This window comes from Leptodactylus fuscus, chromosome 5, assembly GCF_031893055.1.
Source record: "Leptodactylus fuscus isolate aLepFus1 chromosome 5, aLepFus1.hap2, whole genome shotgun sequence".
Taxonomy (NCBI): domain Eukaryota; kingdom Metazoa; phylum Chordata; class Amphibia; order Anura; family Leptodactylidae; genus Leptodactylus; species Leptodactylus fuscus.
Genome location: NC_134269.1, coordinates 186,180,628 through 186,202,614, shown reverse-complemented (window position 1 = coordinate 186,202,614; position 21,987 = coordinate 186,180,628). Strand labels below are relative to the sequence as shown.

The 21,987-nt window shown below is 40.8% G+C and overlaps 1 protein-coding gene across 1 annotated transcript in view; it reads right to left on the bottom strand.

The window, feature by feature from the left end:
* Positions 1-13,169: 13,169 nt before the first annotated feature.
* Positions 13,170-21,987, bottom strand: part of BLTP3B (bridge-like lipid transfer protein family member 3B) — a 68,422-nt gene continuing 59,604 nt past the window's right edge. Inside the window, exons 18-21 of the mRNA XM_075274820.1 lie at positions 20,825-21,081; positions 19,298-19,406; positions 17,731-17,927; positions 13,170-13,877 (exon numbers count right to left, since the gene is read on the bottom strand). Coding sequence (XP_075130921.1) covers positions 13,755-13,877; positions 17,731-17,927; positions 19,298-19,406; positions 20,825-21,081 — 686 coding nt within the window. The 3' untranslated portion in view covers positions 13,170-13,754. The remainder of the gene's footprint in view (positions 13,878-17,730; positions 17,928-19,297; positions 19,407-20,824; positions 21,082-21,987) is intronic.

Here is a 21,987-nt window from a genome sequence, read left to right as displayed (position 1 = left end):
GTCGGGGGAAGGGGGAGCGGGATGTGGAGGTGAGTGGGAGGTGTGCAGAGAGGTGGATGGATGTGAGGGGGCAGGAGATGGGGTGCAGGGTGGCACTGGGGTGGGGGGGGGGGTAGATGAACAGGGTGCAAGGTGGTGTGTGCCAGCACCAGAGGACTGGTATATACAGGTGAGCTGATGGATGTGATGTACTGGGTGTATATAGATGATAGCATGTACTGGTATATACAGGTGAGCTGATGGATGTTATGTACTAAGTGTATATAGATGATAGCATGTACTGGTATATACAGGTGAGCTGATGGATGTTATGTACTAAGTGTATATAGATGATAGCATGTACTGGTATATACAGGTGAGCTGATGGATGTTATGTACTAAGTGTATATAGATGATAGCATGTACTGGTATATACAGGTGAGCTGATGGATGTTATGTACTAAGTGTATATAGATGATAGCATGTACTGGTATATACAGGTGAGCTGATGGATGTTATGTACTAAGTGTATATAGATGATAGCATGTACTGGTATATACAGGTGAGCTGATGGATGTTATGTACTAAGTGTATATAGATGATAGCATGTACTGGTATATACAGGTGAGCTGATGGATGTGATGTACTGAGTGTATATAGATGATAGCATGTACTGGTATATACAGGTGAGCTGATGGATGTGGTGTACTGGGTGTATATAGATGATAGCATGTACTGGTATATACAGGTGAGCTGATGGATGTGGTGTACTGGGTGTATATAGATGATAGCATGTACTGGTATATACAGGTGAGCTGATGGATGTGATGTACTGAGTGTATATATATGATAGCATGTACTGGTATATACAGGTGAGCTGATGGATGTGATGTACTGAGTGTATATATATGATAGCATGTATATAGTGCTGTACTGGTATATACAGGTGAGGTGATGGATGTGATGTACTAGGTGTATATAGATGATGACATGTATATAGCGGTGTACTGGTATATACAGGTGAGCTGATGGATGTGATGTACTAGGTGTATACAGATGACAGTATGTATATAGTGATGTACTGGTATATGCAGGTGAGGTGATGGATGTGATGTACTAGGTGTATATAGGTGATAACATGTATATAGTGGTGTACTGGTGAGGTGATTGATGTGATGTACTAGGTGTATACAGATGATAGTATGTATATAGTGGTGTACTTGTATATACAGGTGAGGTGATGAATGTGATGTACTGAGTGTATATAGATTATAGCATTTATATAGTTGATGTACTGGTATATACAGGTGAAGTGATGGATGTGATGTTCCGAGTGTATACAGATGAATACATGTATATAGTGCTGTACTGGTATATACAGGTCAGGTGATGGATGTGATTTACTGAGTGTATATAGATGATAGCATGTATATAGCGGTGTACTGGTGAGGTGATTGATGTGATGTACTAGATGTATACAGATGACAGTATGCAGGTGAGGTGATTGATATGATGTACTGAGTGTATATAGATGATGACATGTATATAGCGGTGTACTGGTATATACAGGTGAGGTGATGGATGTGATGTAATGAGTATATATAGATGATAGCATGTATATAGTGCTGTACTGGTATATACTGGTGAGGTGATGGATGTGATGTACTGAGTGTATACAGATGATGGCATGTATATAGTGTTATACAGGTGATGTGATGTATTGTATGTATATACAGATGATAGCATGTATATAGTTTAATACAGGTATGTACAGGTGAGGTGATGAATGTGATGTACTGAGTGTATATAGATTATAGCATGAGTATAGTGTATAGGTATGTACAGATGATATGATGTATGTGAGGAATTGAGTATATACAGATGGTGTCATACATATAATGCTGTACTGGTATATACAGGTGAGATGATGTATATGATGTGCTGAGTATATACAGATGATAGCATGTACAGTATATAGTGCTGTACTGGTATATACAGGTGAGATGATGTATATGATGTGCTGAGTATATACAGATGATAGCATGTACAGTATATAGTGCTGTACTGGTATATACAGGTGAGATGATGTATATGATGTGCTGAGTATATATAGATGATAGCATGTATATAGTGCTGTACTGGTATATACAGGTGAGGTGATGGATGTGATGTACTGAGTGTATACAGATGATCGCATGTATATAGTGTACTGGTATATACAGGTGATGTGATGTGCTGGATATATATAGTTGAGGTGATGGATATGATACTGTATTGGGTGTATACAGATGAAAGCATTTCTATGGTGCTGCACTGACATATATATATATAGGTTAGTTGATGGATATTTACTATGTTTATAGAGGTGAGCTGCTGTGTAAGGAGTACTGGGTATATTCAGTTAAGATGTATTTGATGCTACACATGGTGCTATACTGGTTATACACAGGTGAGGAGATAAGGGTATATAATGTATAACGCACTGTGTACTGGCTATATACAGGTAATATATGTATATTAGTTGATTTATTGTATATATATTATATACAGATAATATGGGTGTATATGTTGCTTTATTGTATATATACACTTAATATAGGATAATATGTTCCGTCACAGCGCATATATAGGCAATATGGCTGTATATAGTTTGTTGCTTTATGTTGTTTGCTGTGTATATAGGTAATATGGATGTATATGTTGCTTTATTGTGTACATACAGGTAATATAGGTGTATATGTTGATTTACTGTGTATATATAGGTAATGTGGATGTATACATTGCTTTATTTTACATATACAGGCAGTAGAGGTGTATACGCTGCTTTATTGTGTATATACAGTTAGCATTATATAACATGCTGTGCTGGGTATATACAGGTAATATAGGTGCATATGTAGCTATACTGTGAATGTGTATGTAATATTGGTGTATATACCATGTATATACCAGTAATACAGTTGTAGATTTTCCTCTACAGTCTATATACAGGTAATATAGGTGTACGTTTTGCTATACCATGTATATACCAGTAATACAGTTGTAGATTTTCCTCTACAGTCTATATACAGGTAATATAGGTGTACGTTTTGCTATACCATGTATATACCAGTAATACGGGTGCATATTTTCCTCTACAATCTATATATAGGTAATATAGGTGTACATGTTGCTATATAGTGTATATACCAGTAATACAAGCGTATATTTTCCTCTACAATCTATATACAGGTAAGGTGGGTGTGTAAGATGCATATGTATGTGTAGTGGGTATATGCCAGTGATGGGGATGTGTGTACATCTAGTTGTTGTTGGGGAGCGGTCAGCCCATCCATATTTCCTATTATATAATGGCTGCAGTCAGTCAGTCACACAATGGCAGTGTGGGTAGTCGGCTAGTACAGAAGCACATGGAATCTTTTGTGCAGCCCACAGTGATTCACATGATGGCACCGAGTTGCTCCCCCACACGTCTTGATTGGCATCTTCAGAGATAGAGATTTGCTGAACAGATTTTTTTCTTTCTGTTTTTTCACTTCAGTCTCCTGCACATTTCTTGTGCCCGTCCGTCCTTGACCTCTATGTCTTCTCCATATGACATTTCTCCGTATTGATCCGTCTGACATAAGGTCTAATGTAAGCCTTGGCACTGAACACTCTGCACCAAATGCTTCTACTATAACCTACTGTATATTCTAGAACTAAGCACCAATTCAGACTTCCTGTAAAAGAGAACTTTTTTGTTACCACGTGCAATCCAATGTAAACTCAGACTAGTAATAGATGCTTCAATTTTCTTGTAAAAATCAGACGGACAATACACAGTCTGAACACTGCCATATTATGTAGTCAGTGGTCGAATTCACACCAGTTACTTTATAACTCAGTGTTCAGACTGTGTAGTGTCTGTTTTACACTCGGACAGTACCCAGATGTGAACGCTGATCATGTGATTGGACCCTAAGGCCCCACATAGCGAGCCGCAGCCAAAAAATGCTGCAGAAAAGACTGCGGCGGAAACGCATTTTGTCTTTTTCCGCAGCGCTTTTCAAAGAAATGGGACAGATTTTTTAAAGGGGTTATGCCATGAAAATTATTTATGCCCTATCCATGTTGATGCGTGCCCATCACTCCACTGATTTCAATGGGTGGAATCATGGGAGTAGCGCTTATTGTAGGATGGACATAGTTTGAGTTGGTGGTTGTGGTGAAAAGTCTCCTTTAAAGGGATTCTGTCATTAAAATCAAATTTTTTTCTGGATCGCACATAGGAATAGCCTTAAGAAGGGCTGTTCTTCTCCTACCTTTAGATGTCTTCTCTGCACGGCCGTTCGGTAGAAATCCCGTTTTTTTTCCTGTATGCAAATAAGTTCTCTCGCAGCACTGGGGGCGGTCCTTAGCACTCAAACAGCACTGGGGGCGTCCCCAATGCTGCGAGAGAAATCTTCAACGCCGCCTCCATCTTCCCCAGGAACGACCTCTCTGCGCGTTTTCTTTCAGAGCTGGGTTCAAACTTCTACCGATGCGCAGTCAGCTCTGCCATCGGGCCTTGGGCACAGCCAACTGCGCATGCCCGCCTGGTGTAAACGGCCATTTTCTTGTGGCCACTTACACAGTAACCTGGGGTAAACGGCTACAAAAAAATGACCGCGCGCATGTGCAGTCAATTCTGCCTGAGTCCCAAAGGCAGAGCCGACTGCGCATGCGTATAAGTTTGAACCCAGCTCCGGAAGAAGACGCGCAGAGAGACCGTCCCTGAAGAAGATGGAGGCGGCGCTGGAGATTTTTCTTGCAGCATTGGGGACGCCCCCAGTGCTTCAAGAGAACTCATTTGCATACAGACGAAAACCAGGATTTCTACCGAACGGCGGCGCGGAAAAGACATCTGAAGGTAGGAGAAGAATAGACTTATTAAGGCTATTTCTACATGTGATTGAGAAAAAATGTGATTGTAATGATAGAATCCCTTTAAAGGGAATATAGTAGAAGCTGAAGAATGTACAGAGCTGAATGTGCCATTAAACCTTTTTAGAATAGCTTTATCCGCAGTCATAAGTTATGCAGAATAACACTGCAATAAGTCACAGCTTTATGACTACATCAATGAGAGCTTGCACACTTTTCTAATATAATATATACTTTGATTCCCACCATTTTCAAGATTTCGTTTTGCTGTCACAAAAAAGGAACATTCTTTGCCTTTTTATTTGTTTTGTATGAGCTATCTATATGTAACAAACATACTGAAATATTGTATTTTTATACACCAGAGCACATACAATAGTCTGTTACTTTTTGTTTTATCTTTGTTATGTAGGCTGTGACAGATTCAGCAGAGTCATCTCACTGTCACCTAAAGCACAGGAGGGCAACACTGTTCTATCCACATACATAAGCTTGTCTATGTAGCTTCTCTGTCTTCTCATGGGGTGGTCTGTCTCTTCCTGGAGAATGTATTAGGGCCCGTTTACATGTATGGCAAAATACACGTGTAAAAATAAGACTCCCATTGACTTCAATTACATTTTACACCTGTGTTTTGACGTGTATTTTGATGTGTTTTTTTACACATGTAAAAAAATGTCATTGAAGTCAATAGGAGTCTTATTTTTACACGTGTATTTTGTCAAAGTACACGCGCGTTTACTCCGTGTGAACGGGCCCAAATATTCTGACCACTAAAGGGCTTTTTAATTGATGACGTAGTCGTATGATAAGGCATCAATTGAAGATTTGTGGGGTCTCTGGTGTCACACTGTTGTAAAAAGCAGAAGGGGCCATGTAACACCACGTTCATTAGTCACATGGCCTTATAGGGGACATTTTAATTACCGTAAAAAGACATGAGCCGCATATCCCAGTGTTATACATTGATCTTGTGCTTCTCACCAAAATCTACAAAAATGAACACGAGGTTCTTAGTATACATATTGATCAAGGTGTATAAGTCCACTAGCCTCTTCACACAACCTCTGTATAGTGGGTCCCTAATTTCTGGGTGCAGTGCTGCACAGCAACCACCACCTTCACAACACAGCACCCATAAGGGGAGCACCCCAGCTACACCCCAGGTTCTAGGCCACCCCACAGGCACAGCACCACAGGAGTGGCAGACACCATGCTGCACCGTACCATGTGAACATATCTCAAAAAGTTCACCTTACTATATGGTCAGTGGACTGAGAGCTAGGTTAGGTTATGTTCTGTGTCAACCTGCAGACCTCATTATAATCTATGGGGTTTGTGAGTAACAGCTGTTTTAGAGGAGGGGCTGTCTATCATTGGGATCCCCTGGTGGAGCCAAATGATGGAGAGCCCAGCACTAATGTGAACCTAGCCCTATATGGGACCTTATGCTGAGCACCGTCATTTCTTTAAATAGTTCAGTGGTTGCACAATATTCATGAAATAAATTTTTTTTTGAACTCTACAAATTAGGCTCAAGTGCCCAGTGGGTTTGTCTAAATAGTTCTTAGACCTCTGACACGCCCTCTGTGCACTTAAGCCTCATTTGCATATTTCTCAATATGCTGCATTTTTAGACTATCTAAGGCTAGCGTTAGTCTCCCTGTAACTCCTTAACTAATGTTAAGCTGAGTTCACATGGGGGGTTTTTGAACCGGATTTTGACGCAGAATCCGCCTCAGAATCTGACTCCAAAAAACGCCTCCCATTGACTTCAATGGGAGCCATTCACTTCTTTTTTCTATTAGCATTTTTTGACGCTTGTGGAAAAAAGAATGGAGCTGCCCTTTCTTGCTGCGAATTCTGCGGCGGAATCCACCACAGTGTCTGCAGCCCGACACTCCCTCCCGACTAGGCCCATTCATTTGGGCCTAATCCAGAGCGTAATGCTGCGACTGTATGTTGGGGCATCCTCTGCATCGGCATCCAGTTGCAGCTACCTGTTTTTTGGACCGGATTCTGAGGCGACCTCTGGGTCAAAAACCAGTCCAAAAAAACCCTGTGTGAACTTACCCTTAGTGTATAGAGTCGCATTGTGACCACCAATGTGCTGCGAACATTGCTCAACTAGAAGTCGTGGTTGCGGTTTCACTAAGAATAATGAAAGGGCAGTGAAAACTTACATCTCATTAATTAAGATTAAACACAAGACAACTCTGGTAGCCCTGACTACTAAGAAGTTATCAAGGATAGAAAAAAACCATGGCTGATTTTATTCAGAAACAGCGCCACGCCTGTTCATAGGTTTTATCTGGAATTGCAGTTCATCTTTTCAAGTCAATGAACTGCAATACCACACACAACCTGTGAACAGGTGTGGCACTGCTTTTGCAAAGAGCGTATTTACATATTGACATAAAAGCCAATATCTCAGCAATGGAGGCAGTGATTCACAAGGGGAAAACAGTGTATGAATCAGGTGACCCTAACCTATCTATCTGTGGGCTGGGTTGATATGCTGGGGACTGGTGACACAATCCCTTTAAAGTTTGTGTTGCTTTCCATATGATATAACACTGTGGTCTCTGTATTGTATCTTAGTGTCATATCCCTTAGAAACAAATACATAAAACATTCCTATAATAGGAATACAGGACTCATTGTCGCAATGTTATCCTACAAAGGAAAGGGAATATATTTAGAAAAAGGCAGAGGAAGGCGCAGGGAAGTCAATGAACTAAAGTCGTCTGAAGGTGTAAAACACAGATTAAAGATTAGATGGGAAAGAAAAGCTTTGGTTAATTAAAATGACAAGCACAGTTAATGAGGATCGTAATAAGCTTTGAGCAAAAAACAGCGAACGCAATTCGAGAACAGACCTAATGACACTCTAACGGCGCCTATTATTAAGAAACGGGATGGAGAAGTTGTATGGTATAAGCTGGAGGCGGGCAGTTAAGTCGCAGGGAGAATAGTCAGCAGTTTGCAGAGATCTACAGGGAAAGAAGAAAATTATATAGAAGTGACAAAATGGTCAGTGACACAAAATTCATCCTTTACTGAGACAGCAGTGTAGTTGTAGGGGCCGCTGGGATAGCAGTAGTGACGGTGGCCCATATAGTAAATGAGAGTTTGTGTTGAGCCAAAACTGTGTGTAAAACATAATCCATCATTTTTATAGAAATAAGATAAAATAATCCTTTAATAGTCCCACATTGGGGAAATTTCAGTCTTTTACAGCAGCATAATAATACAGATACAGGATAATACACAGTAATATAATACAGACGTAGACACACATATGCTGAGAAGAGAAGATATACTAGGAGTCCATAGCAGCTAAGGAACAGAAGAAGAAAGAAGGAAGACTTCATAGTCATAATCATTAGTTCTCTGTGCGGAGTGATCTTCGCTTGGTCTGATGTAGTTTATACAGCCTGGTCTCGGTTGGAAGGAAGGACCTGCGATAGCTCCTTCTCACACTTAGGGTGAAGCAGACGTTCACTTACAGTGCTGCTAAGTGCCATCAAGGTCCTATACATGGGGTGGGATTTATTTTCCCGCATGGAGCTCACCACTGACAGTATCCTTCTGTCACCCACCACCTGTACTGGGTCCAGAGGGCTCCCCAGGACAGAGCTGGCCCTTCTGATCATCTCTATGAATAAATTGATACAGGATTTGTATTGTATTTTGCCCTACAGATGTTGTTTTTCCTTATATTTCCTCTTGGCTCAATAGATCCCCAGATGTATGGCATGAGATGACCAACTTTAAAAAACAAAACAATATTATGTCAAGTGATGTCTATCCTGTAAGTGTCTATATGTTGCCACCATGTGGTTGTGTTGTGAATTGCAGCCTGTCCAAGATTTTGCTATCAAATGATTTTCATGATAAATTCTTTTTAATGCTGTACCTGGGGGTTGTTACCCCTCATTCCTTCTTTCTCATTTTCATAGGTTGTAACTGTGCTTTAGGGTATGGCAGACTATGGTAAACCCAGCCCAATAGCACAGGTAACTAGTGGTAAAAAAGGGAGAGGAGGAAAGAGGTGGAACGCTGGTTCCAATCACATGACATAGGAGATGGATAGATAGATGGATGGATGGATAGATAGATAGATAGATAGATAGATAGATAGATAGATAGATAGATAGATAGATAAATAGATGATAGATAGATATATAAATAGATATGAGATAGATAACTAGGTGGATAGATAGATAGATATGACATAAATAGATAATAGATATGACATTGATAGCTAGATCTGGCTCCGCCCTCAGTGCACTTGCCAGCTGGTTTGCATATCTATAGAAAGCTGATTCTCGGCATTACTTGGTCAGTTTGCGGTCACACAGATAACTTTCTGCCTCTATTAAAGGCCCCTACACCACACTATTACTGATTTGCAAGACATTTTGGAACTGATAGATTCCCTCTAACAAATAAGAATTGTCCACTGTAGACATCCCCTTTAAATCCAGTGTACCCAGCCTGGCATCTCAATAAGTTTTCCATAATAGCAGCCGGTGACAGTTATCTGAGCAGCCGCCATTCATGTAAATCTAAACTGTGGTTTACTGTGATAAGACTGAAAATTGAGTTTCTTTATCTGTTTACCTAATATATCTCCTTCTCCACATAGATTTTATTTCCCGTGAGATCAGAAAAGACGCCGCTATTTGCCATTTGGAACAATAAAGGAAAATATACGGTGGAGATAAAATGCTGTTTAATGCACCTTGCCCAGAGTGGCACGGTATAATTTACAGTGACCTTCACGCTTTGGCGGAATTTGCTGCTGCACACATTTCGGCAGGGCTGGAAGCCCGGTGTCTTGTTAAAATGTAGATTTAAAAATAAAACCTATAAAACTGGGGGGGAAAAAAAGACCAATAATGGCCGTCTCCCCATTTCACATCCTCATCCGAACACCGCATTAGGGAGGGACAGTCAATAAAAGTGTAAGCATCGATGGAGCTACAGGAAGGACAAAGAAAATAAATTTGTCAAGGAGATTGATCGCCTGCGCTAATACAGTTACAGATGATGGCTACGGAAAAAAAACACTGTTATTACACCCCGTGACGTCTGGCAGAAATGGCCGTTATTTATAGCCTTGTATTCCAATGGGGCAGATTTATCTGTCTTAGTTACCTATAACAACCAATCACAGCACAGCTTTTATTTTGGATTCAGCTCCTGAGAAATGAAAGTTGCGTTGTGATTGCTTGCTATGAGCAACTAAAATAGATTTAAGGCCTTATTCACATGAATGTTAAAAATGCCAGTGTGACGGCCATTTTTGTAACAACTATTCTAGAGCAGGTTTGGGGAAGATTTAGGAAAACTGGTGTATTGAACGCCAGGCTTCATATCCGTTGTTGTGGCAGACGCGTCTCATTTATTGAAGTTCTTGCCTCTATATAACTCTCACGGGCCTCGCGCCTGCACTCTGGATTTCTGACATCAATAATAAATCTAGCACACCGCTCATTCATGAAAGGGAAGTAAGCAGCACATACCAGAAAAATGCGCAAATATTTACGTGCAAAAATCCAGATTATTTTATTCCTTGTACACCAGATATATGGCGTACAATGCATAGCTGTTTTCAGTGAAGACTGGCAAAATGGCCACCTCATTTATGTCAAAACAGGAACCTAAAAGTTTCCTTTTAAGCACCATATGAATGGAGTCTTGGGGTCAGGATGGTCACCATTCCATTGACTTCTATGGCCCTGCTAGGGCGGCGATCACCAGAGGTCCCATAGAAGAGAAAGGAGCAGTGGTGTTGGAGCACTCAGTGAAACGTGCAGTCTATGGAGGGATACAATGTTCTAGGATCTACTTGTATTGGTGCCATGGCTTCTGTTCACATTGGAAGCATGATAACTATGACCGTTCCATTTATTAAAGGGGTTGTGTAGGATTTCAAAAACATGGCTGCTTTCTTCTTTTTAGGAAGTGACATCACATTCGTTGGTCACATGACAATACTGCAGCTCAGTCTCCTTCATTTTAATATGTGGCATTGCCACGTGTTCAACAGACATGATGTCACTGCCCGAGAATAGGAAAGCAGCCATGTTTTTGAAGTCCTGCACAAAACCTGTAAAACAGACCCCAACTAATCTTGACAGATCCCTTTGATTTATACTGGATTGGGTCCGGGAAAAATGGAAACCGGATCATAAACAGGACAAAGGGCATAATGTGAAGTCTCGGACTTTCCCTTTAAAACATCTACAATTTGAGATCCTGGGAAACGGTTAATACTTTGTTCCTCTGGGGCTTTTAGGTTGGTTCTGACCTCAGATCATGTGATCGGAACCATCATCCAACCACCTCCCTCCTCTCCTGTGTTTAGAGGGATTTCTCTGAATTATGGGGGCTCTGCCAGCCCCAATAGCTCAGGTAAACTACCTGTATACAAAGGAGAAGGCAGAACTACTAAGGGGCTGGTTCCAATCACATGACCCAAGGTCGGAACCAACCCAGGACCCCAGAGGAACTAAGTAGTCGCAAACTGCCTGGACAACCCTTTAAAATATTAAGGGGTGAGCTCCGCCTAGAAACCGAATTATCAGGAAATAATGGATGAGTTGAGTTCAAGCTACGTTCACATTTGCATCCAATTCTCGGAGACGGTCGCAATGTCTGCCTCAAAATTTGCAGAGCAAAAAATCCTGCATGGGTGACTATTACCTCCACTGGTTTCAGTTTTAAAACGACAAACATTATAGTCAGTGGGGTCTGCTGGACGCCATAGGTTTCCACTATTTTAGTGGGCCGCTTAGGCGACGCTAGTCACAGACATAACTGGAACCTTATACAGATTTTACAGAGATGGAAATTTTTAAATAGAGTTCGAAAAGGTAAATCCACATTTTACAAAATGTTGGTTCCAGTTTGTGAATCTTATGGCCGAGCTCAGCTTGAAAATACCGCCATGACAGAATTTCCTGCTTTCCTAGACTATACATAGCAGCTCCACCACAAATGATTCTGTGTGAGAATTTTCCGAGTCCAAAAGCCTAGAACAAAACAAATTAAATGGCAAGTAAAGAAAAGCGGAGGATCTATTATCAGAAGCCATAGGCGGTCCGGGGTCAGTCTATTTATAACCCCTTCATTGGTCCCCACTAATTTTGTGTACTACTTATCTGCGGAGGTGCACGCCGCCATGCTGTTCCATACAAAAAGCGGGATTACTACTTTCTTTTTCCTTTTTAGCTGCAGAATATCCTAAAAGTAAGAGCCTGTAATTGGAAATCCCGGCTAGTTATACAAGATTCTCCCAGGGCAAATGTCCAATATCAGGGTGGACAGAATTTTCTGGATTATTGTCCCCAGTGTGCCCATCTCAGATGTCCTTGGAGTGACTACCACAGATGAACAATCTCCCTTAAAGGGGTTGTTCAGGATAAAATGAAACTTCTACACTAAGCTAAAAGAACTTGCCCTTACCTAACGTCTCACTTACTTTGCCGAGACGGTCATTTGACCACCCCAAGCACAATATTGTTTAAGCGGCCATTTTCATGTGGCCGGCGGGCATGCACATTCGGCATTACCTTAGGCCTAGAAGTTTGAAGCCTTGCGCCGGAAGAAGACGTGTGAAGAGGCCATTCCTGAAGAAGATAGAGGCGGCGCTGGAGACTTCTCTCGCAGCATTGGGAACGTCCCTAGTGCTGTTTGAGCGCTGTGGACCGCCCACAATGCTGCGAGAGAACTCATTTGCATACCGACGAAAACTGGGATTTATACCGAACGGCGGCGCGGAGAAGACATCTAAAGGTAGGAGACGAATAGCCTTTCTTAAGGCAATTCTGACATGTTAGTGAGAAAAAAATTGAGTTTTAATTATAGGATCCCTTTAAGGTAATAGACCTTTGGGGGCATTTTAACAAGGAGGAGCTGTACACCTCTGCCCTTTACTAAAGCCACAGCTGTGTTTTTCCCAACTCTGTCTTCCCCTAGATAGAGTGATGGGTTCCAGGTACTGATGCCCTAAGCAAAGAAAGGGGCGTGTCTCAGACTTCCACAGTTGAGGCTGTGTCAGCCATTTTGTGGACAGGCAAAATGCACCCCAGTGGATAAACAGGGGCAGAAATTTTCCACAGGTGGACAACACAGTGTGTCTACTGTATATTGGCTATGTATAGTGACATTTTTAGAAGGTCACTTTAAGTAACCCATTCCCAAAAATAAATCACTACCACAAAGAAATTAATGCAGCTGCATCAAATTTATTCATAGTGCAAATAAAAAAATTAAAAATAATTCTTAAACAATATTAAAACCAATTCTGCCTAGAGATTATTAACATTGCTCCATGTTACGTTTCCCTTAAATAATTAAACAATCTTCCAAAACCTTTATTTTTTTAATACTTTGAAAAAAAACGTCAGAGCTTCAACTTTTAAAGTCTAACAGACACAGTTATATGGCCACCAGGATTAGAAAACTTTATTTTTTCAGAAAGAGCGCCACTCTTTGAGCATAGGTTGTGCCTGGTATTGCAGCTCTTGACTATTTAAGTTAATGTGGCTGAGCTGCAATACTAGACACAGCCTATGGACAAAAGGGGCATCATTCTGATAAAAAGCAGACCCCTATTTCTAATCCTGGAAAGTCCTTTAAGACGATGGAGCAGTACGATTGAGTTGTAAAGATGGTCAAGTAAAACACTGAGTCTTTATACTTCAATTCAGTCTTCTCAAATGCAAGAAAAAATATGGTCCAGGTGAAATCAATTTTATTTTTAGTGAATTTCCGATGGAGATAATCTAGCCGCAGTCAGAAACGCTACTAAACATATCCAATGGGTTACAGTCCGATACAAAATTCAAGAGTCGGCGCTATTTGTCCAGTGTAAACCTCTTGATCTGATGAAGTAAGCTGTCCCTTTCCATATGGGCCTCAGCGAGCGCCATCTTGGTTTTGGCCAATTCTTGCTTTAGACATTCATTTTCGTCAAGAAGCTGCAGAAAGAATGAAGAGAAATTAATAAAAACAAATTTATGCATCATGGCTACTTACAAAAATTGTTGTCCGACTCTACATTCCCACCTGACTAATGTAAAAAGGTCAAAAACAAAAGGAACAAAAACAAACCAAAAATGGAGCCAACATCGGAGGTGAAAAACTAAAAAAAAAAAAAAAAAAAAGTGAACAAAAAACTAAACTCAACCCAAGTGAACCAACAGGCAAATAAAAAGAAAATGGGTCCACTGGGTGTTCATCATGCCGAATGCAATTTCATGAGACAAAATAATGCAGAATGCTGGGCTGTGTTGTCCAGCGCATCAAAAGTCGTCAGAATTATAGTGCCATCCTGGGGCGCCGATAAGAAATGTTGTAAATGGCATCTGTACAGATTTTCTATCTTCTAATCCCCAATGTGAATCACATTGTATCTAACTGGGTTGTATCTACATCACTGGGTTTATTATTTCTGTATTGTATATATTATCCTTGTATTGTGACATCACCGTGTGTATTATCCCTGTACTGTGACATCACTGTGTGTATTATCCCTGTACTATGACATCACTGTGTATATTATCCCTGTACTGTGACATCACTGTGTGTATTATCCCTGTACTGTGACATCACTGTGTGTATTATCCCTGTACTGTGACATCACTGTGTGTATTATCTCTGTACTGTGACATCACTGTGTATATTATTCCTGTACTGTGACATCACTGTGTATATTATCCCTGTACTGTGACATCACTGTGTATATTATCCCTGTACTGTGACATCACTGTGTGTATTATCCCTGTACTGTGACATCACTGTGTGTATTATCCCTGTACTGTGACATCACTGTGTGTATTATCCCTGTACTGTGACATCACTGTGTGTATTATCCCTGTACTGTGACATCACTGTGTGTATTATCTCTGTACTGTGACATCACTGTGTATATTATCCCTGTACTGTGACATCACTGTGTATATTATCTCTGTACTGTGACATCACTGTGTGTATTATCCCTGTACTGTGACATCACTGTGTGTATTATACCTGTACTGTGACATCACTGTGTATATTATCCCTGTACTGTGACATCACTGTGTATATTATCCCTGTGCTGTGACATCACTGTGTATATTATCCCTGTACTGTGACATCACTGTGTATATTATCCCTGTACAGTGACATCACTGTGTATATTATCCCTGTACTGTGACATCACTGTGTGTATTATCTCTGTACTGTGACATCACTGTGTGTATTATCCCTGTACTGTGACATCACTGTGTATTATCTCTCTACTGTGACATCACTGTGTATATTATCCCTGTAATGTGACATCACTGTGTATATTATCCCTGTACTGTGACATCACTGTGTGTATTATCCCTGTACTGTGACATCACTGTGTATATTATCCCTGTACTGTGACATCACTGTGTATATTATCCCTGTACTGTGACATCACTGTGTATATTATCCCTGTACTGTGACATCACTGTGTATATTATCTCTGTACTGTGACATCACTGTGTATATTATCCCTGTACTGTGACATCACTGTGTATTATCCCTGTACTGTGACATCACTGTGTATATTATCCCTATACTGTGACATCACTGTGTGTATTATCCCTGTACTGTGACATCACTGTGTATTATCCCTGTACTGTGACATCACTGTGTATATTATCCCTATACTGTGACATCACTGTGTATATTATCCCTGTACAGTGACATCACTGTGTATATTAAAGAGACTAAAGTAATTATTAGTTTTTCATTTTCTGGACTTGCTGCTGAAAGAATCCCACTTAAAATTTGACCTTGGGACCTGTTGGTTACTTGTTACACCCCTGGTGTAAACCAGGAGAAATTGCAGCAGAAGGCAAGTTGGAAAATTGGGTAACGTTCCATTATACACAAGATAACATTAATTTCGGGATTCTCCTTTAACCCATCTAAGTGAACAAACCGGCACAAAGCCGGACAATACTGATTGAATGTGAAAAGATGGAAAATGTGATAATTAACCAGAAAAGTGACATTTAGCAGTACGGTGCTACGCGTGAGAGATGTTTCTTCTTTAAGATAAGAGCCGCCATCACAAAGCCCAATAAATATTTCAGCACTAACTACTTATTAATCTAGAGCTCGCCAAAGAGCGCGCCAATCTCCTCCGAGACACGAGAGGTGGACCGGGCCCCAAATTCACATCCTCTGATTACACGCCGCACTTCAAAGACATAAGTGATTAAGAGATAATTCATTTGGACAGAGTTCACGGAGCAGAATTTTTTTAATTTTTTTTTAAAGAAAATCTTCATTTCTTGCCTTTAACTTTTGTATGATCTACAATTACTGGAATTCTTGGCGTCGCTTTTATCAGACATTTCCCTAAAGCGCAGTCATTTTATCTTAGCTACGAAAAATGGAGACCAAGATACAACGGATACAAATAGAAACTAAGAAGAAAAGCCAAAGCCTCATATAAAGGGCGGAGGGTGCAGTGTAAATTAACTCAAGTCCTGCATGGGTATCTGGTAGCGCCCAGTTAGTCCGACCTTTAATAGAGAGAAATGGAGGAACCCCCAATCCTGGTCATTCAACCATGTGTAGTACAGGGAAACACAATAAGTAATAGGTAATGAATAGAGTATCTGCAAAAAGCGATATATATGCCCATAAGAACATAGTATATATTATATGGCTACGAAGAACCAAGTATAATCACCAAGAGAAAGGTCTATCAGGCAATGACCAAGACAAATGCATGACCCATTCTTACCACGTCACACTGTTACCAAACAGACCTACCACACCACCAAAGAACACGCCCGATGAGCATTGTGCCAACTCCAATGGGTCCCTGGACAAATCCCATTGGAGTGGGCGAAACATCGGGCGTGTTCTTTGGTGGTGTGGTAGGTCTGTTTGGTAACAGTGTGACGTGGTAAGAATGGGTCATGCATTTGTCTTGGTCATTGCCTGATAGACCTTTCTCTTGGTGATTATACTTGGTTCTTTGCAGCCATATAATATATACTATGTTCTTATATATCGCTTTTTGCAGATACTCTATTCATTACCTATTACTTATTGTGTTCCCTGTACTACACATGCCACCTTGGGGTTTACTGGTACTATTATCTCTTTGATTCCCACAATATTTGTATTGGATGATGTTATTTGTATCTGTATGTTTTTTATATTTAGATACTAATAGACTTGAATAGTTTTATACTATTAGAGTGTGGAAGTTTTTTCTATTTATTCTTATGTGAGTTTCTCCGCACTTGCTCTGCAGTATTGGCCTCTTATGTGTTATCGTTCCATATCCAGTGACAACAATGACATCCCATTTGTGAAGAAGCAGTGAGCCTTGCGATTGGCTGCAGTGATCATCTGGTACAAAGAGCCCAGGTACCTGAAGACGAAGGTCAGTGTTCTTGACCCCTTCAGCAGAACTCTTCTTATATGAAGAATGAAGGAGCAGTCAGAAATTTCCTTTAAGGTCTTAACAGACCAAAAGTAAACAGAAGGGTTATAACCACATAAACAAGCCTGTGATCAAGGCCGCACATTGAGACAGTCCTGCATGTAAGTGTGAATATAGCCTAGGGGCCCAATCTGATCTATACTGGTCACCCCCCCCCCCAAAAAAAAAAAAAAAATAAAATAAAATAAAATACACAATTCCTTCACAAAAACAAACTCATCCCCATAGCACTGAAAATTTTCTATTACAAGAAGCTGGAGAGTCAGTCTCAATGTGATTCCAAGGTCGTCGTCTAAGACTATGAATAACACATCAGAGTCGGACCCTTCCAGCTATGCAGCACGCCGGCGTACCTGCTCCATACTAATCACCGACTTCCGATCGCGGCTCCTTCTTACATCCAGCTGTTCAGGGGGTGCAGGGCTGTCACAAAGTGTCTGTGTGCATTTTGTAGCGCTACTTCTGTGCTGTATACTGTCAGAGTGTACCAAAGGCATCTCCTTTAACTCTTTGTGGTTGGTGCTGGTGTCCGTGCTGGAGTCTGGATTACCTTTAATGAAAGGAATCTAGAATGTTAACTTCTTAATAAAGATAATGAACATCTTAAAGCATCACATATAAATATTACATGGGAAGGGGTAGACAAATTAAATCTCGTACGGAGAAGAAAGAGCTCATTTGCATACTTTTCCCATGGAGCATTGCCAATAAGAATCGACACAGCTGGGTCTCCTTAATGAGAACCGGTACTCCCCTCCTTAATATAGAGGAAGAAAATGAGACCGAGATACCAGTCTGACTTCTTATAAAGTATTGTCTAGCGTAGAAGTATAATGGTTTCATATACGTTACTAGGGAATGTGGAGTTTATAAAGGAGCGTCCGCCATTCAGGACCCTCATCAATTAGTCAGGGAGGACCATGGCTGCAAAAAGCGTGTCTTGGTTAGCAAGACCCAGCACATTACAAGAACGGGCCTCAAAAGTGGTTAGTCAATTTAAAGAGGATCTGAGACCACTTTTGACATGTCAGTTTTATTTGTATTTCCCTCTGTTATGCCTCCTGGAAAAATATAACTAAAATGACATTTGTGTTTTACCATTCCCCTTGTTAACAGAGTGTCCTTTCAAAATCTGAATCTGTCAATGAAGACAAAATCAGCGTTTGGGACCCCCCCCTCCTTAACTGGTAGTGTCAAATGTCAATATATTAATAAATATCCAGGTGGAATAACAGGTGAACTGCACAATAAAGAGATAGAAGAAAAGATGGTCCATAGAAAATCCATGGCGGGATAGATAACAGGTCCTCTTTAAGTAAGAATTAGGCAAATGGTCACTAATTTTCTAATAAAAACAGCGGTGATTTTATTCATAAGCTGTGTCAGGAATTGTGGCTCATTTTAAACCCCCAATCCCAGACACGCCATGAATAAGGGTGGAACCATTTTCATAAATTGATCACTTAAAGGGGTTCTCCCATCTCAGCCTTTCAGCCAGGCTGCCTGCAGTGTCTTCTTCTCACTTCCTGTATTTCTCTTCCTCCCCCTCCCTCCTGCTGAACGGAGCACACTACACTTTTGCAGATCAGATAATGTGCAGATGCTTGGACAGAATGGACTCATTGTTATCTGTGTGTTTACATAGAGAGATAACAGATTGGGCTTTATCAGCAAACTGCAATTAGCTGAAGCTGGCAAGAGCAGTGAGTGAGTGACATCACTTGTCCAATCTCCCAGGTCTGTGGTTATAGCAACGCTGTGTAAACAATGGGAGGAATAAATTCACATGGCAGGAGAATAAAGCAGCATTTCTAAAGCAATATATTTAGGAAAAGCCTTGAATTTACATAAGTTACCAGTATAGATAGGATTCTTGAGATGGGACAACCCCTTTAAGAAAACATGGACCATTCAGCTTACCTTTAATACAGAAAGATCCATCGTCATACCGCTCAACTAAGAGATCCTCAATATTTAGGACAATGGGCTCCGGCTCTGGGTCACTGTTGTTATTCCTGGGACTGTCATCCTAATGGTTAAAAAACAGTGGGGGTCACTTGTACAGCGGCAGCATGTGACTTGGCAATGGCAAGCTTGAGATGGCTAGCGGGACAGATATTACAATATGACCATGTCCAATATAATGTATACTGTAAGCGTCCTATAGTGGTGGCTGCAGATAGCCAAAATGTTACGTTTTAAAAAGGACCTTTTACCACCACTTTGCATCCTCAAACAGATGCTGCTTCACAGATTTCTAGGCAATTGGAATTATTTCTCTCGCCCCCACCATTCCTGAGTAATTGGTGCTTTCAATTTCAGCACTCAATATGCTTACTAGGCTCTCAACTGTATGGTGGGCAGTCTCAGACTACCTGCTCCAGCCCAGGACTGCCCACCTGGCAGTAGAGAATCTATTGGGAACTGAAACTAACAGCACCTGCTGCTCAGGAATGGTGGGAGCTAGAGAAAAAATCCCAATTGTGCTGAAATCAGAGGAGCGGGTCTACTGAAGGATATAAACAGTTGGAAGAGATAAAAGCACCACTTTCAGTCTGTCTATGCATAAGATTTGGAGCTCTGTATTAGTGTAGTATGTTCCAACAATTGATGTTCTATTGATGGTTTGGTACTGCAGCCCCAATGCCCCATAATGCATCACTAGAACTGCACCACACACCAAATATAACACATAAGCAATAATAACTACTAACATACAGTATATGAAGTTCCAAAGGGAGCAAGTCTATGAACGATGCTAGCAAACACTTACAAACCGCTGGGGCATGAAAACGTCTCGAGTCTGGTTTTGTCTTGTTATTCTATACTTTATTTAGCAGATTTATCTCCATTTTACGTTTAATAATACATACACTTACAGGGAAGGGCTGGTGGTAGTCTGGGATTATACCACACTTAATCTATAATTTATAATGTAATAAACATTTATAGTGTAATACAAGAAGCCATTATTAGCCGTGATTCATGTTCAGCCTCTATGAAGAGTTTCTGCGCACACAATACCGGGAGCTTTGGGGATCCCCGGGGTTTCATAGATATTGGGCAATGTAACATAATGGGTTTCTGCATGTGGTGAAGTTGTAAAGTTGTTTCTCATCAAACATCTATCATCCTCATAAGACCAGGAACTAACCAAGATCTTCACTGCTGCCTCAGTATATATATTTATATACACAAACTATGTGATTGGGAGCAAGATTTTTGAGTAAACCCCCCCCACACACAATGATTTGTTCCCTGTATAGGTGTAGAAAGAAGGCTGCTCTGCGGGGAAACATGGTGGCTCAGTGATTAGACTGCAGCCTTGCAGCGCTGGGGTCCTGGGTTCGAATCCCGCCAGGAACATCATCTGCAAGGAGTTTGTATGTTCTCTCTTTATAGGTCTAGTATAGGGGTTCACAGGGTGGAGAACCTGTATGTACTAACCTGTAAGTGTATCTTAGCCTTCTGAACTCTTATCTTCATCGGCATCACTTCTGCAACTGAATCATCATCTATAAAGTGATGGATATTCGCAAGGGTGGAGGTGAGGAACTCCGAGCTAAAATCTGTCACTTGGCACTGGAGGAACCCATTTTCAGCAGCAAGTAGAGAATAGCGTTTCGCGCTAGGACCGGTCTCCAGCCTCAAGCTGATCTCTGGACATGACTTTCTCTGCTCCGATGAGGACTTCTGATCAGAGTCTGTATGAGGACATAACATTATCAACCTTCAATTTGATTTTACTCACCTAAACATAACAGGGAGGTCAGTGCTCCAGAGGAGAGCATATAATTCAGTACAATAAAGCACATACAGGATCATTATCATACAGAGGGGACAATACGTTTTACCAACATGCTTAATTCACCTCATACATATAACGGAACCCTGTTGTGTGTCTCAAAGTCCACACATCCACTTTTGATTTAATAGAATCAACCCCTATTAATTATTTTATATTCATCCTAAAAAAGTATATAAAAAATAAAAAAGCTGAACATTTAGCAGAGATCAAAAATGGCTTCTCGCAGAAAGAGAAAGGCTTGATCATAGAAATGCAGGATTCAGGAAAAGTTTGTAGCCGTATATTATAATATCTGTGACAATGAATAGGATGTGAATTATTCATTCAAATAAATGAATAAAAGTGGCTTTGTGTGATTATGGGATATCGGGTAGAAGAAAGCTATAGAGCGGGATTCATGTTTATTACAATGCCGGACTATTATATCCATGGGGTGAATTATTTCAGAGGTGGAGATGAGAGGATTTCCACCTCCCTGTACATGGTCTATTGTAAGGATCCGTAAACAGCACACCCCAGTAATGACCTATCCACAGGATCAGTTGAAAAGGGACTGACACCCAAAACCCACACCCATCAGGTGATCTAGCCATGTCCCCGGGCCAGAAGCAGCTCTTATTCTAGTTATCAGTACAGAGCTGCCACCACTATACAGCAGATGGGGCTGTTCCTATTACTTGAATAGGAGCAGAGCTGCTTCCGTCTCTGCCATGTACAGCTGCAACTTCCAGTCCCGGAATGCAGTTGGATCAGCTGAACAGAACAGAGTCCGGGTATTGAACCCTCACCAATCGGATACTGG